Source organism: Callorhinchus milii, unplaced genomic scaffold (genome assembly GCF_018977255.1).
Source record: "Callorhinchus milii isolate IMCB2004 unplaced genomic scaffold, IMCB_Cmil_1.0 Scaffold2, whole genome shotgun sequence".
In the NCBI taxonomy this organism is placed as follows: domain Eukaryota; kingdom Metazoa; phylum Chordata; class Chondrichthyes; order Chimaeriformes; family Callorhinchidae; genus Callorhinchus; species Callorhinchus milii.
Genome location: NW_024704743.1, coordinates 101,566,406 through 101,584,334, shown reverse-complemented (window position 1 = coordinate 101,584,334; position 17,929 = coordinate 101,566,406). Strand labels below are relative to the sequence as shown.

At 40.3% G+C, this 17,929-nt stretch overlaps 1 protein-coding gene across 7 annotated transcripts in view; it reads right to left on the bottom strand.

Moving 5' to 3' along the window:
• The window catches only part of rbbp8 (retinoblastoma binding protein 8), a 53,594-nt gene that overhangs the window by 8,262 nt on the left and 27,403 nt on the right, over positions 1 to 17,929 (bottom strand). For all 7 annotated transcript variants that reach the window (XM_007901646.2, XM_007901647.2, XM_007901650.2 and 4 more), the window contains 10 exons: positions 17,493 to 17,674; positions 11,736 to 11,778; positions 9,738 to 9,833; positions 6,374 to 6,486; positions 6,189 to 6,264; positions 5,926 to 6,095; positions 4,582 to 4,689; positions 3,246 to 3,346; positions 1,823 to 1,947; positions 230 to 1,070 (listed from right to left, as the gene is read on the bottom strand). In XM_007901646.2, coding sequence (XP_007899837.2) covers positions 230 to 1,070; positions 1,823 to 1,947; positions 3,246 to 3,346; positions 4,582 to 4,689; positions 5,926 to 6,095; positions 6,189 to 6,264; positions 6,374 to 6,486; positions 9,738 to 9,833; positions 11,736 to 11,778; positions 17,493 to 17,607 — 1,788 coding nt within the window. In that variant the 5' untranslated portion in view covers positions 17,608 to 17,674. The remainder of the gene's footprint in view (positions 1 to 229; positions 1,071 to 1,822; positions 1,948 to 3,245; positions 3,347 to 4,581; positions 4,690 to 5,925; positions 6,096 to 6,188; positions 6,265 to 6,373; positions 6,487 to 9,737; positions 9,834 to 11,735; positions 11,779 to 17,492; positions 17,675 to 17,929) is intronic.

Here is a 17,929-nt window from a genome sequence, read left to right as displayed (position 1 = left end):
TTCTCAATTTCCATTCTAAACATTCCACTTTCAACCTTTTTTTTCCCCTTTGAATGATTATTGAATGCAATACACAGCAAACTATGGTGCCCACGCTCGTGACACGTGCATCTTAGTTTGTTCTTCTGCAATTGTGGGGACTGTCCCACCGAGAGTCACTCTGAAACTGCTCCAGACTGAAACTTGATTAAGTCATGGTAATTCTGCTTTCCGAAGCAAAATACTATACCTTGGTCTCATTTGAGGGCTGCTCCGTCTCTTGAAAGTTGCTGCGTTGTGGACTGAGATATCTGCAACTAGATGAAAGATCATTCTCTCCCTTTCCCTCAGATTTCACATCAACACCCGGAAAGATTTCCCCACGTGATCTGCTTACAGCCTCTTGAAGATAAGGGTCATCCTGGGAGTCCTTAGCAATGAGGCAGCCACCATTATAGATTCTTCTCAAATTTACAGAAGTCTTCATACTTGGCTTCAGGGTTTCTAACAGGGTGGCTTGAATTAGTTTATTGTTCCCTGTATTTTTTCCTTGGCTTCTGTCTCCTGACCGAGAATTAGAAACATGATCAGATAAGTCCAAAGGTTTGTCAGGACTGCCATCATCTAAAGAAGCAGCTTTCCCCAATATTGACCAGAGATTTTCTTTGTTAGTTGAAGGTTTGCCGCAACCAGTGATAGAATCCTGGGCATCTTCAGTTTTCTTTCTTTTTGCCAATCTGTTTGATGAAGGTAGGCAGTCGCCACTTACAGCTGCGTCACTTTTGTCTTCCACGTGCTTTTTTGAAACCCTTCGTTCTCCCAATTTGGACTGCTCAAGGAAATGGTTCATTCGGATTTGCTGGTCTACTGGTAAAAGAGCAACCTCCTCGCCATCTGTCTTCAACTTGTGAGCTTTCCCATGCACGTCCAACCCCTGAATGCAAATCCTATGACCGAATAAAGATGGCGATGCACATATGTCTGAATTAGGGGAACCTTTGGCAGTGTGTGCAGAGACTCCAAATACAGGAGAAGTGCACTGAGGAACCCATGTTCCATTTTTTTCATTGGTTTGCAATACACAAGGAAATCTAAAAAGAAATTATTAGTTATTTATAAATCAATGAATGTAAAACGTGCAAACTTAAAAAAGTAATGCACAACAGTTCACTCAGTGCCAGAAAGAAAAGGAAAAGGTGAATATTTTGGGTGTAACTACCCTCTTGACATGCATTTCTGATGATTTTAGATGTTTTGCATCTAAAACATTAATGTAACCTGAACCCTGTGTGACCAATTTTATCGAGGGGATTGTCAGTCAGAACATTGGGAGAAATTTTGTTTCCAAATAGTGCCATGAGATCTAGAAAGTCCACCTGGCCAGGCAGATGGGACCTTGGTTCAACGTCTCATCCAAAGACTGAACCAATGACAATACGGTGCTTTCCAAGCACTAAACTGGAGCGTCACTCTACACCACGAGCACAAACTGAGCCAGGAAGGTTGTGGATTCAAGCCGCAATTCAATACACAATCTAGATGGTCACTCCAGTGCTTTAATGGGGAAGAGCTGCATTATCCAATGTTGAGATATTAAAACCAATACTCGATATGCTGGTTCAGATAGACATAGAAGATCCCAAACACTAGTTGGAAAAACAAGGGAGTTTTTTTCCTGTGTCCTGACCAACAATCCCTCAAATAAAATTGCTCATTTACTTCATGGATGCTTGTGAGACATTCCTGTGCATAAATTGACAGCTGTGCTTTTCTAGAGAAACTACCGTGAAGCACTTTCAGACATTTTGATATGATGTAAAACTATATAAAAAATTTAACATACCTGCAGCCATTTTCCTTTAACTCTTCAGCTTTTACTGGCAGTTTGGCATCTTTTTCCAAAATATTATGCCTTGTATGTGTTGGCACAGTGCTGTCTCTGTAGGAATTTAGGCGACTTTGGAAATCCTGTGGGAGACAAAGAACTTTATTCAAAACAAAACAATGTAAACATGGTTAGAAGGGAAAACTGAATCAAAAAACAATTTAAAGAAAATACAGTACAGCTCTTTTAACAACAATAACAAATTGCATTTATATAGTGCCTTTCACATCGGGAGGATGTCCCAAGCCACCGGACTGTCCAGGACTTGCAACCGAGCTGGGGTTTGGACAGGTGGGGGGGTGGTAGATGAACAAAGGCACAGTCAAACAGGAAGGTCTTAAGAAGGACCTTGAAGGAGGAGAGGGAAGGAGTGGGCGAAGTGACTCGGAAGGAGTTCCAGAGAATGGGAGCAGAAATGCTGAAAGCCCACCACTGATGGAAGGGTGCGGAGGACGGGGGATGTGAAGCAGGCCAGGAAGCTGGCAATTTTATGGACCCAATTGCCAAGTAACAAGGCTTCCCCTCATTATTTTAGCTGACCTTAGGGATGGCTGACAAATGTTTTCGCCTTCTCCCCTGATTCTTTTGCTGGGATACAGTTCCACAAGCTGCCCCTCCAACATCTCACCCATATGGCCATTCTACATTAAAGGTATCTTGACAGTAAATATCAATTGGCTGTTCAACTGTGGGGGTATGAGTGGCAAGCTTAATGTCCTGCTTGCCTGACGTCTAAACAAATGGATGTTCAAGCATCAGGTTCAGGAAAGTTTTCAAATATATATATATATTAAAAAGATGAAAATATCTTTTTTTCTTTTACTGTCCAATTATTTTTCTAATTTCTCCCCTGATTCCTCCACTCCTGGCCCTCAATCTGCAATACCACAGACGTTGGTCACTTGAACACCCAAGTGTTCAAGTGAGAGCTGCAGAGAGTGTCAGCAGGCTGTAGAAAGCGTAGCTGCCAAGCCTGACCATTCCCCACCCGGCTGCTACACATGTGCTTAGGATCAGTAAACATGGGTTGATTTTATCATCCAGAACTCCCGTTGAAGGCCAGAGCCAGTTTAGCCTCCATAATGCAGCCCCGGCTGAGACCAGTTAACTCCCACTCCATAAACTGCAGCATCATCCACTAGACTATCAGGGCTGCCGTTCTCTGGAAAGCTACCAAAAACAGGAATCTCTAGCCTTGGGATATTCAGGTCAATTGTAGCACCAGCTGAAAATAGCACAGATCAGGATTCAAGACAACAACTTCATGGTCTGCAAGGTTAGTGCGACAGTGCAATGTCAATACCCACCCAAAAACCAACAGGCTATCAGGAGTGCCTGGCCATTTGCTTTTTAGCAGCAAATGCAATATGAAAGTACTTACATGTTCTTCAATAATTCCAAGTCCCAACGTTTCTGCTACAACAGCAGCTAGATTAAAACTGGAGTTCGCTGCCTGAAGATTTCCTGTTACTGGCCGTTTGTCTGAAGATGAAAAGAAAAAAAAAGTACAAACGAGGCTTGTGGACACTGATTCTTGACAGACGTACAAATAAAGGCACCTGACAAAATTTTTTGCCTTGCTTACCATCTTGCAGATTTTACAAGCACCACAACCAGCTAAGGATATTTATGTCAGGTTCAAAGCACCTCATTTAGTGCAACATGCTGTGGAAGTCTAGAATTTAATGTTTAATTCCCAAAATGGGCCCCCATCAAAGAGAGAATAGAACTTAGGAAAATTTGCAAAGAAATAAGCCCCTATGAGAATATACGTATTATACCCAATTGCAGAAACATAGCAGAGCTGTCAGGCCCAAGAGTAAGTGAGGAGGAGAGCATCAAGAATTATCCCTACTGTTAAGAGGAATGAGCGACAATAAGATAAGGCAAAAACTAGGGCTTTTCAGTCTTGAAAAGAGAAGTCTCAGAGGGAACCTTGTAGAGGTGTAATAATAGTAACATAATAATCCTTGCATTTAATACAGCGCCTCATCATGTCTTTGAGATGTCTCAAAGCGCTTCACAGAATATACTGTAAAGTTGTAGTGATGGTATATTTTGTGAGCGAACCATGGCAGCCAATTGTGCACAGCAGTGTCCCACAAACAGTCTTGGATTGAGTAACCAAATTATTATTATCCTTATTGGACAAACTCCAGAAAAATGATTATCTAAATGATATTTGTTTGAAACAAAGTTTTGTTACGTTCTATATTTGAAGCTTCACCACCTTGTTTAATCTCTACACCATTATGTTGCGGGCAACAATTCAAAACAACAGAGATTCAAGCCTGGCAAACCTGCAGTGGTACCACTAATACAAATTGTTTCCACCCCAGAGGAATTCAGGTAAAAGAGAGCTCTATGCTCAGTAACATGCAAACGAAAAAGTGTTGGAAGTTATAATTTTGCAACAAATTCACTTCAAATGGACAATTATTTGGGAAGGACAAGTTTGCAGGGCTATGGGAAGAGCTTGGGAGTGGGATTGATTTGGACAGCTCTTTTCAAAGAGTCAGTACAGACGCAATGGGCTGAATGGCTTCCTTCTGTGCTGTATAATTCTATATTAATTCTATGATTAATTTCACAGTCACTCCACTTTACAGAAAAACCACGTGAAATGTTTTGAGACAGTTCAAACTTGATAAGGGTCCATTTAAAATGCAAGGATTACTTTATTTATCATCATTTACTTCACAGAAAGTCAAACTTACTTTTCACTGGGGACAGTCCAGGATCATAGGTGTCTGCTGCAAGGGTTTCCTCTCTCTGAGAAGGCTGGGTTACTGCAGTGAAGCAGGTTGAAGCCATTTTATAGGTCTCTATGTAAAATAAAAAGGCAGTTACAACACACACATTTTCAGCCTCATTGTACACAATAGATATAAGAAAACAATACAAGACATTACAATTATTTAGTTATTGAAGTGTGTTTTCTTTGAATATGCTTGAGGTTAGCAAAGATGCAACTTTAGTCAGATGTTAAAGATAAAGATTCTCAAATGCTAAATACCAATCCCTAATGTTTAACATCTAAAAGGGCTTCCGAAATGTTCCATTCATGGTATTGTGGTGATTATGATATTATGAGTATAGAGATGAAAGAAAAGATAAAAGTTATTAAAAAAATGTGACAAACTTTTGACACAGATATCAAACACATTTATTTTTAAAAATAACTTGAAATATAAATGTATCTGTTTCAATGCAATTGTGCTTTATCACTGCAAATTATTGCCACTGGTTCTGTAGGCCAACAAGCAGCCAATTGAACCAGCAAGATCTTAAAACAGCCATGACGTGAATCACCAATTCATCTGGAGGCCTGTTGCCAGATACCAGTAAAGACCTCCTACTCACTGAATAGTGTCATGGAATCTTTCTTTCATGCTTACCTGAAGAGGATTTTGGTACACCGTCTCATCTGGAAAAATACACCCCTCTAACACTCCCCTAATATTGAATTGGAATGTCAACCTAGACGACAAGCTCTGAAGTCTCGACACGTGGCTTGAATCACATCATGTATTAATACCTCTTCAACCTGCTCACATCCCAATCCTCTACTCACCCCATTCGTTAAGCTACCTTGGGCCTTCTGTGTATTTTATGACCCCTCCACTCCACTCGTGGCAATTGCATTTTCAGCCAATATGCCTCGAACCTCTGGAACTCTTTGCCTCAATCCTTCTGCTTTGCCCCCTCTTTTCCAATTTTCAGATCACATTGCAAGACTTTTCTATGTGACCATGCCTCCAGTCACCACCCCTTCCTCCCTGGCTCAACATTAAGGTCGCTACTGTTCAGAGTTTGAGACCCTACCCTGCTTGAATGGCTATAGAAATGCAAGTTGTTACTGTTGTACCTACAATCATCTGACCCAGGAATGAGAGTCCTACCAACTGAAACAGGCCAGTTCTTCCATTAAGCTAAAACTTAACAAACCTTAGGCTAGCAGTAATTTATTATTGAAGGTTTAACTATCTCAGGAATAAATCTGGAATAGTGTTACTGAGCAATGCATCACAAAACCAGTCTTCCGAGTGCCAAGTATTTACCATCATTAGACTGAGGCAGAGTGAGTTCTCCCCGAGAATGCTCTGAATAGCGGATATGGCGGTTTTCCTTTCTTCTTCGCATTCTGCTCAGCATAGAGATAGACACCGGAGAATCGGGTATTACTCCTTCATCCGCGTCAATTGCTTCTCCTCCATCAGCCTGTTGCTCTCTGACACCACGAGTAGAAAAAAAACAGATAAGTGATTCCCAAATAGGTCCGTAAGTACAGGTGGCAGAGCAGCAGTGGATGAGCAAGACTTACTTCAGATGATGTTGCTGCGATTCTAGCTTTTCATTGAGCTTTTTATTTTCGTCCTGAAGGCTGTTCTTTTCATTGACTATCAATTAAAGACAAGAGTGGGGAAATGTTAGAAAAAAAACGTGTTCTTACTATATTAGAAAAATGACCAAAAGGTAAGTATTGTGCTTAATGTCCCAATTACTCACTGAGCTCAGTAATCAGTTTCAGATTCTGCTGCCGAATATTTTCAAACTCAAGTTGCTTCTTCCTCATGTGCTCCTCAGTTACTGCACACCTGTCACATAAACCTGCCCTCAACCTGAAAGAAACATTTATCAAGACATTTGCATGACTGTTTCTCTAAAATGAAAGCATACTTTTACTTTGTTTGATATTTTTTATGGTCAGCCAGCTGCCTGCCACGTGCAAAGCCTGCGGAATGCGTTTTCAAGAGAATTTAAACATTTTGTTAATTTACTTGCTTACTGTATATTGTACATACACAATCTTTTGGGGGGGAAGCAAAATCTGTTCACTCCAGGAGTTTGGTGCCATGTAATGAGATGAAATTTAGCTAAGATCAACAAGTTTCATTTCAATGTCAATAATTGCACTCCGAGATGCTATTTTGTTTGAGGAGCACTATATAAATGCAAATTGTTGTTGTTCAAATTTGGGAGGAATGAATTCTTGAATCCTTTATTGAAAGCACAAATAAAATGCAGATTTAGTACATGAAAGGTGCTATAAAAATGTAGTTTTGTTGTTGTTATGAATTCTAATAGGGAGAAATTCCACTTAAGTCTAGATTTACTCTTATTGACTTTTATTTAAGCGTGTTGGGACAAAATGAAAGGTGTTATGTAAATGTAAATTTGCATTCTAACATAGAATTCGAAAGCATCCAGAATTTGGTAATATGTTGAATTCGGTCTTAACTTTGAAGCTGATTAGTCATCTGTATTCTTAATTGAAACTTACAGAAAAAAACTTCAAAATTAATACTCCATTTAAGAATTTGCCAAATTCTGAAATGTTACATAAACAGAGTAAATCTAGGCCCAGGTGGCATTTCCCCCCCAAAATATTCAGGAGAAAAAAATAGTATAGTATATTCACCTACAAATACACAATAAAATCCCCAAAAGCATTCAAGAGACATTGACAATGTCATGAAGTGCTGCAAGGATTATTATTACTACAGTGTAGCGGTATTGCTTCCCTGTAGTAAGTAATCTTTACTTTATCATAGTACCTAGAAACCACCTCTTCCTACCTTAGCCTATATATCGTAAGCTACGGAAAGGACCAAGAATCATCTCGCTAAACTTAATGTAAAATTGTGCAAATGAACACAAGATGTTGTGACTTGAAACTCACACAAGGCTCCTTCTCTTCTTACTCTAGCAGTAGAGGAAAGAATGATTACTTCAAAATACTTTTACAGGAATAAGTGCGCAACCTCTGAACATTAGCAACACAATGCTGAGTCAAGAAACATTGTGCTTGGGAAACAAGTTAGTAAAGTTGATTCTAGGGCTCTTAACGTTTCTTTCATTTAAATTTACATAATTTACTATTAAAACACATTAAATGTATAGTGCCACGGTTAACTATATAAAGCCTTGGACAGACCCCATCTGAAGTATTGCGTTCAGTTTTGGGCACTGCACCTCAGGAAGGCTATACTGGCTCTGGAGGGGATGCAACGCAGATTCACCAGAATGATACCAGGCCTTAAAAGGTTAAATTATGAGGACAGGTTGCATAAACTTGGTCTGTATTCCCTCTAGTTTAGAAGGTTGGGGTGAACTAGTTTGGCTTTTTAAAATAATAAAGGGATTCGATACAGGGTAGATACAGAGAAACTATTTCCTCCGGTGGGGGACTACGAAACAAGGGGGCATAATCTTAAACTTAGAGCTAGGCTATTTAGGAGTGAAATTAGCAGGCAATATTTCATCCAAAGGGTAGTGGAAATCTGGAATTCTCCCCAAATGGCTGTGGATCCTGGATCTATTCAAATTTTCAAGACTGAGGTTTCAGATAGTTGCTAAGTAAGGGTATCAAGGGATATGGGGCAAGGGGGATAATTAGAGTTGAGGTACAGAGCCGCCATGATCTTATAATAATAATCCTTGCATTTGATATAATGCTTTATCACGTCTTTGATACGTCTCAAAGAGCTCCACAGAGTACACTTTAAAGTGGAGTGTCTGTGTATTTTGTGGGCGAAACGCAACAATCAATTGCGAACAGCAGTGTCCATAAACAGTCGTAGATTGCATGACCACATTATTAATTTTTTTTAAGGGATTATTATCCCCGGAAAAGTGATCCAACAATCGACTAACAACCGGGTTCCTACTTACTGATAGGTAAACAGAGGTATGTGGAGTAAGGAAACTTGCTCAACGTTTCGCCCTTATATAATATCACATAATGGCAGAACAGGCTTGAGGGGATGTATGTCCTGTTCCTATGTTCCTATAAATGCAGAAATTAGGTTAAGGATGTTCTGCAAAAAAATCTCAAGTTTCCTAACACAAGAGCATAGATTTCAGTGGCAAATGGAAAAGGCTAACTTTCTGGGTGATCAAAATCTAGATGGCATTCAGTGGAATAGAAACTTTGTACAAAGCAGAGGGAAGCGAAAATTAAGAGGATTGTGTTAAGAGCTGAAGTCAATATAGTTTCCATCGCCCCACACACATACGCACAAACACTTTATACGAGTTGTTGAAATACACCCACAAAATGTTACAATGAAACAGTAAGATCACTAGATGGTGCACTCTGGTTTTTAAGTCTAAAATTACCCTCAGGTAATAAAAGGTCCAACAAAAAAGCCAATCTGTGAAATGGGAAACTTCCAGTCTACAAAACCATTGCAGGATTGATTACATGGATAATGGGGAATTTTAATTGAAAGTGCTGGCAGGAGATTGAAGTTAATTGCGACAAGTGACTTGCGGTCACTGTCATTTATTCACATGCACAAACATTTCGTAAAACCTGCTGATCCAGCATTTACCGCCTACAAAATAAAACCAATGCTGTAACTTCAAAACTAAAATTGCATTCTCCTCGTCTGTATGCTGGTCGGCTCAGCCCTGTCAACATCTCTCTCCTCGTTGAGACAAGCAGATCCAAAGGATGTTGCAGAACAGAAACATTGTAAATTGCAGCCAGTTTTCTGCCCTCCTCTGTTGAAATGAATGCTCTTGGTAAATGTATCACTCAGCCCACCCAAATCTGCATTGATGTATCTCTCCATATACGATCCAATGTAATTCACTCTCTTGCTCGCTCTCCACACCTTGTAATACTCCTCCTCCTCCTCCAGGTTCCATCCAATTCCGCTTTAAAGGAATCTATCGACTGTCTCAACTGCTTCAGTTTGTGGTAGAGAATTTCACACTGCTAACAGGCAAACGATCCAGTCCCTTTTTCCAACTATAGTTGAGAATGTCTCAAATATTTTATTCTTGTGTAACTGTACTCTGTGATATGTCGGTTGTGCCAACAATTTAATTAATAGCAGTATAGAATAGAAAACAAAAATCTCACCTGTCTTCTAAGATTTTAATGTTATCGTGGAGTCCTTTCTGTTGTTCCCTTAGCTGCTGGTTCTTGTTGTAGTATTCATCAACTCTTCGAGCATCTCTGAGAAAATAAACATTTACATAGGATATGATCAAAAAACACAACTTATTCAGGAATTATTTAAACCCCTAATACATTCTGCATATCAGATTGATGCAATATATGTATTATATAGCAAACCCATAAATTTGCAGCACTCAATCAGCTTGCTGAATGTCAGATACAATATATGAAACATGTCACTTCAGCACTGAGGTCCAGTCTTGCATTCTGATATTGTGGAGTAGAAACGAAAATGTTTTCCTGTCAGATCGCTCCTCTGACATTGTAAATTATCACCAGTTTCTTTTGCCCTCATATGTTCTTTGTGAATGGACATAAAAATACTGAATTTTTAAGAAATTTGTCTGAAAATCTGAGGTTTATTGTAAAGTGTGCTAATAATAATAGAATGTGGCAGCCCAGGAATGTCCCACAAAACAGCCACAAAGTGAATGACCAATTTCATCTGGAACATTGTTAGCCAGATCACTGGGAGAAATTCCCTTCTCGTTTTTGAATAGTGCCACAGGATCTTTAACATCCAAGTAGACGTGACCTTGGGTTTAACTACTCATCCGAAGGACAATCCAGTATTTTAAGAGAAGCGTGCCATTGAGTTGCAAGATATTCTATGGCTAAAGCAGACAACCCTAGAAATTTTCAAGCTGGAACTTGTGTAACCCTTTCAGTTAGCAAAACCTTGACAAGCATGTTTAAACCAATTCCTTCATTGTTTAAGCAGTGACTTCCGTCTCTCCCGATCACACTATTCAGAAACCCTCCAAAGTTTTAATAATAAAACATTTCTGTGCAATTATGATAAAGAACTTAATCATTACTGAGAAACAAATTGATATCAAGTCTAGTTTTGAAAGCTACAAGTGGAGAAAAAGAGGGGGGGGGGGCAATTGTAGTTGGTGGTCATGGTAGTGGGGGTTGATGAGCTAACAAGTCCAGACGTTTGAATGGCCTTTGACCCAGTATCCAGAGAATTGTTAGCTGTAATGTTCAGCCAAGTCCTTTAATAAGAGCCCTATTGTCCTGGTGGTTATCTGCACTGAAATATAAAACGTAAGGTATTTGGGGAGGAGGAAGGGGTCAGTGAGAAACAGTGACTCTTGTTAAAGTCTATTGTACCTACAATGAGATACTTGTGTAATGACTCCAGCAAAAGATAATTAAACCATTTTGGAAGGTATGTGGACAGTCACAGACCATTGGATTCTTCCAGTTGTGAGCCATGTTGAAAAGGGTTAAGGAAGTGCACCCTCAATTTGCTTTGAGTTTGTAAAAAAAAGTATGCAAATGTCACCTTTTTATGTATGCATAATATGCAATAAATATTCATAATGATTCATCATTATTAAGTATAACATTCCCTTAATGGACTTTTATTATCCAGCCATGTAATATAAGGTGCCAGCCTTGTTCAGGTGATAGCACTCTTGCCTCTGAGTCATAAGGATGTGAGTTCAAGCCCACAATCCAGGGAGAGAAGCCTGCAATTTCAGATTAAACCAAATAACATCTTGAAAGAGAGGCTCCATCTGCCTGTTCAGGTGGACATCAAACGACACTATTCAAAAAGAGAAAGGAGTTTTTTTCCTGTATCTTTGCCAACAATCCTCTAATTAAACTGGGCATTCACCTTAGGGTTGTTTACAAGTCTGCTGCCATAAATGGCAGTCGTGCTTGCCTACAAAATACAGTCACTACATTTGGCAGTATTATTCTTGCAAAGCACTTTGAGATGTAATGATGTGATAAGGCACTATTAAAAATGTAAGTACTCTTCCTCCCACGCCACTTGTAATCAGGTCACATGGAGTGAGATGCAATTGTGAATCACTGTTCCAACTACAATGCACAGCAAAAAGTAATAAATATGAGAATTTTTTTTAGTAAAGTTGAAATACTTACAAACATCTGTCATTCTTTAACTTGCTTATTTTCAGCTGCAACACTGAATTTAAAAATAAAAGGTGTGTTTAAGCAGTGCACAGCATCAAATTTGCAATCCTGGTCAAATACCGAGGAATGTAATAAGAAGCAAAATTCTTCTAATCACCGACTATGAACTGAATTTCTTATGAAAATATACAGTTAATTCACTTTATAGTATATTCTGTGAAGCACTTTGAGATGTCTCGAAGACATGATAAGGCGCTATATCAAATGCAAGGATTATTATTTCTATACATAAGGGTATCCATTGAAGCAATTCCACAGCATTGCAATTTAACACCAAGCTCCCTACTTATGTCTTCTTTTACACCAAATAATCCCTCCCCTTCTTACTACCCCTTGTGTGATGGGGCACTTTACTAGTATATAGGCGTTCTATTTTATATATGTGATGCACACTCTTAAGGCCATCGGGTTAGTAAATTGGGTCAGTGCATTTGAGAATTATTGCTGCAAATGTACTTTGTGAGTCGGACGTGCCTCTGCCCCCACAGAATTTCAAGTGAGAGAAAGAATTCTGACTCCTGCACATCCGGTATATTCAATCTGATAGATATTGAATGCTCCACCAAACTAACCTCAACAGCTTTTACTTTTGGCAAACTGCAGCAAGGTTGAGGTACCGAGCAATCTGTGCCAGAATCTGTATTCAGCACCCACCGCAATAAAGAGGAACATCCATTATCAGGCTGATCCTATTTCAATAAGAAGCTATTGTTGGTCAACACTTGGAGATCAACTTAGTCATATTTGCTCCGTCATAGCTGGGCTCCTTTTCCTGGCTGAACAAGACCCAACCCTTTACTGAAAGCTAATGTGATTACTGAAGGCCAGTACCAGCAGGAAAGTAATCAAATTTCAGACTTTAGAATTGCAGCGTTTTCCATGACTAAATACAGAACTTAATTTCCTCCCCCACCCCACTACACGCAAGGTATCAATGCATCTTACGTACACTTTATTATATGAAGCAAGCGATTGTCTAGTTTAGATCACATATTTGCAGTGTGCTGCCTGCCCATCAAGTGCCAAGTGGATGTTTTGCATCAGTGACATGTTCAGGCCATCGTCTCATCCACCTGTGGCTGACAGCAGACTTCCTCTTCCAGATGTAACTAGGCCTCCATACAAAAGCCTGACTTAGTTAATGCACATCACAGGAGTTGGAGTTCAGCCCCCCTCGCTCTCCTCCTCGTACTGTCCAGTGAATAAAAATAAGGAATTGCTACCAGAAAACAGGACCCGCAGATTCTCCTCTTCCTCCAAAGTGGGAGTCTTTGAACTTCACCTGTCAATTGTCTTGTCGAGTCGAATTCCTTTGCCCAGGACTCACTTGCTGACTATGTACTATATGTCAAGTACAGTACATGGTCAGTATCCATGCCTTACCTCTCTGTGGTGTGTTGTGCTACAGAAACCCTAGGAGTGGCCTCCCAAGTGAGACGATGTGCAGATTGTGTAAAATCTTATGTAAAAGTCAGTGAAAGGCTTTATCATGTATTTCTGGTGTGTGCGAGCTGGATATTTACAACTGTCCCTTTGCTTTAAATGCTGCGATGCCAATGCAAACGAAAACATTAGCAAGTTGGCAATCAGCCAAGCTGAAATCTTAACATCAATCTTACTGCATTCCACAAGGTGATATGACTTAATGGTTTCAGTAGCTGCTGTGAGGGAAAATATAGGAAATACCTTCCACAAAAACTCAAAAAAGAAAAGAACTATTCCTCAGTAGGAATGAAAGGCCAGGAATGTCTCAGGCTCAATTCCCAGTAGGTGCTGAGTTAGCTGACCTCAATCAGTGTCCCATCCCTGGCCACTATCCAGGAATTACTGCAGGGAAATAACCATCAAATATGGTCAATAACTGGCTCAAGTGTGTTGCATTGGTGCAATGTCTCCTCTGAGTTCCCCTGATCCCAACAGCATAGGCCAGTTCCCCTGGATTGAAATGTCTTCCTATGTCAGATTTCCGAAGTGCATTGTGTACCTAGGTTCACATCCGAACAGCCCCTTAAGTGAGGTTCCAGCAACGACCCAATTCCTTTGCAACAGCTCTAGTAAGGCTCTGTTTTTAAAGTCTATAAATTATGTTTTTAACCATGCAATGATGATAGCAAAACAAACTCCAGGATAGGGTCAAATACCTCAGAAAATCCAGAAGACAAACCTTTCAATCATAAATTGCTTCTTCAGAAACATGATTATAGGAAGGATTACTGAAGAAAGCAAGTGTGTGCATAATTATTGTTCCACAATTGGAAAAAAACAAGAAAAGAAACACAACGATTACCAGACAGCATTTCTTTTTCTAAATTACTTTGAAACATCTTAGGATACTGTGGGATGTGCAAGTTCTATTAAGTGGACCAGAAGCGAAATGGAAGGGGAAAGAAAAAACCTTTTCTATTCCTCCAAGTCAAATTGGTTACTGCAATTAAAACCATATAAAGTGCACTTTAATCCCGATCCACACCCATTCAAAGGTATGAGACTGCCCAACAATACGGCTCCTGTATGAACAGGTATTCTGTTCAACAAAGCATTCCGAATTGTAACAACCGCAACCTGAGCCACTGACAAGAGAAGCAGTAACTAAAGCAGCCAAGTCTGTACTGTCTGTAATCCAAACCCTGAAATCTACCAGGTCGCACAAACCAAACAGCTGCCGACCAACTAGACACATTTTAATGCAGCTAGATTCTCACCATTCTACAGATCTGGGAAATTCAAATCCTGGAATTTGCATGGTTTCTGGTCAGTTTTTTAATTGTTTTTACATCTCAATTCAAAACTTCAGGCACCTTTGTAACAGAGATTTAAATTTTTCTCAATTATTTCCACGTGTTACCCAATTTGTAGCTTGCACCGCACGAGTCTCTACAAGATTGTATTTTTCATCTCGTGCACTGCTCGAACTCTCTTTGTGGACTTCATCCTGTTCAGACGCTTTGGTTACTGTTTTATGCCTCAATTACTCCTCAAATCAGGGCAGCGCTTAGAGCAGACCAGCCAGCTTGGCTGGTCAGCAGGGCTCGGATGGTTTGGCAGGTAACTAAGAGCAGGGATTCTTCCCACTTGGCTAACACTGTAATCGAAAGCCCTACCACCCTATCAGGTAGAGTGGTCCTACCTGGACAACAGCAGGAAGCTTGCCAGACAGTTTTCTCGATGACAAGCTACGTGGTTTACATGGTTGAACCAGCAAAACCCCAACGCACACCGTGGGGTCCTTGAGCCTTGGATCAGGAATTTTTCTCAGTTTAGTTTAGATACACTTAACAACAACAAGATTCCATTTATAGAGCGCCTTTCACGTCGGGAGGCCGTCCCAAGGTGCTTAAGCACGATAATGAGTATTCAGAAGGTAATTAACCACAGGAACAGGTTGACAGGAAGTTGATTGAGGTTAGGAGACTGGACTCATTAAAAAGCAGCTTCATGTTGGGGATGGGGGGGGGGTTGGGGTGGTGTTCTGGAAGGGTGAGATCAAATGAGCTGAAGGGCTTTCTTCATCTAGACCAATCTTATGATGTGTCAGACCCCCGTTTGACCAAAAATAGTCTGGTGCCAAGGACGCAATATAAGAAAAAAAATGCTAAATACTGCAGATGCTGGAAATGTGAAAACGAAAACAGAAGTCGCTGGGAACACTCAGCAGATCAGGCAGCATCTATGGAGAAAGGAAAGTGAGTCAATGTTTCAGGTCCACGACGCTTCGTCAAAACGTTGACTTCCTTTCCTTTCTCCATAGACAACGCAATATAAGAAGTCTAGTGACATGAGCAAGACCCCTGTGTGATAATTTAGTACTGCTGGAGATAATGTCTGTATTTTTTATAGAAAAGTATTTTTTATAGAAAAACATTAATGATTGCAGAGATACCTTGCAGTGTAAAAGTACATTTATGTATTCTAGCAGGGTCACCGTTGACAGAAAAGGCACCCAAGATGTATAAACAGTATTTTTTCCTGGGAAATTTTTATCAATTGATTAAACTTAAGGAAGGACCTGAGCCTTCTGATGGCAGAGAGAGAGAGAGAGAGAGACACCGGCAGCTAGAGAGCAGTAAGAGAAAGAGAGCAAGAGTAAGATGGAGAGCGAGAGACTGCAGGCCGTACAAGAGAAAACAAAATGCTGGTGTCAAGAAAATTCAGGAAAAGTTTATGATTTTACTTAATTAAAATAAAGAGCAGACATTTGCCAACGCTTTCAATTGTAAACATCTGCACAAACACCGTGATGTAATTGGCTGTAACAAACGTCATAGAGCAAGAAATGAAAGACTCCAGTACAAGCACAAGTCTTGTTTGTCTTTTCCTTCTGCAGCTGTCTCAGCTATACTTGCATGCAACGGGTGTAGTAGGAAAATAGTTAGTTTATCTAAACAGTTCAATGACAGCTCAATCTGAAAATGTCTGCCCAGGGGGTGATCACGACAACTCCACCCAATAAATCCACACCCTGGTAACATACACTTGATGAATGGAAAAGGATTTTAAACAGACGCCTAGACATTTATTTTAATACAATAGCAGGAACACTTGAAAGCCTTGCACCAGTTCTGCAAAACTGTCATTTCTTCCTCGCTCTTCCACCAAGCTTCATAAATTCTGAATTAATTTGAATCCCCCCATCCTCTATTTTCTAACAACCCTAGGTCCCATGAAAATAGACATTCAAATTTTGTTTTGATTTTCACACCTTTCCCGTTGGATCATATCCAAGGAGACGAGTAACAGCTTGTTTATGCTCCAGAGACACATTTCAAAGCAGACTAGCAACATTTAGAATCACATCCTTCTGCTGGTCAAATCGCCTGGTTATACATTTCAAGGTAACAAAGTAAAAAGTAAGGTAGTCCCCGAAGCAAAAAAAAATTAGTCAGATCCCAGTCCAACTCGCAAGCAAACTTGAAGGGCAAAGTATCACACAACACACCCAATGCCTGTACTATCAAGGATAGCCACCCAGCTTGGCCCGTCGGCATGATATGGAAGGGCAGACCAATCACTAAGAGCAGGGATTCTACCTGCCCAGCTTCTGCTAACCATGCAAGCCAAAACCCTAACAGGTAGGGTGGCCTAGCTGGACAAGCAGTGGAGAGCTTGCTAGACAGTGCTCACATGGGTTTAGCTGGTTGAACTCCAGCAGGAACAACACAATCTGGGGTTCCCAAGCTTTGACTTTCGCCAATTTATTCCCAATATATTCTCGAATAAGGTATGCAGGGTGAGTCCCTCCAGGAAGAGTGTGTGCATTCCATCCTGGACGCAGGGAAATTTCCATGTTTAAGAGGCATGCATATGTGAAACTGTAGGTCTGGTTTCGATACACTTGAACATGGTGATCGGTTTCCACATGTGTCGAGACACCTGGCTGACCAAAACAATGCCTGCACACAACCTATTTGCAAAAAGCATGGGTTTGTTTTCATGCTATTTCCTCTCCTTACAGGTATAAAACAGTTCATTTTGGTCTTTTTGTTGGCTCGCTTTCAGATCACAACTGTCAACCAGATGCAGGACAAAACATAATTTGCCTCACTGCTAAATTGATGTTGTGCACAAGACAATTTAATGGTGTATCGAACGATCGACTCTGGAAAGACACTTACAGTAGGTGCCAAATCAAACCCATTCTTACATTTACAGCCCACATTTGTCCCATTAAATTTTGAGTTGATCCGATGTGAAGTGATCATTACATACCTTGCACTTCTTTGTCATGACATTCCTTCAGTTTGCTCCACATCTCCTTGAATGGATCTGCTTCCGAAGTGCCACCAGTGACTGGGCTACCGCAGCTACCACTGGAGTTGTTCATGGTGCTATGCGGATCTTCAATGTTACATACTGCACTTACCAAATCCTCTTCAATAAACAGTCCTCACCTGCAGCAAACAGATTAGGTCTTCAGATCAGAAGAATCAGTCTCGATACATTAGGCACACAAAATTGATTTTCTCTCTTTTCTCCCCAGACTATTTCTCTAGTCTCTCCTAGACACCTAGTCTCTCTCTCTCCTTTCCTCTGATGGTGGTGACACATGCTGGGATACCATTCCATTCATACCACCAACTTTCCATTATCTTACCTAAGCAGCTATTTTTCTCACATGAGTCTGATTATAGTGATTATTGTAGGTT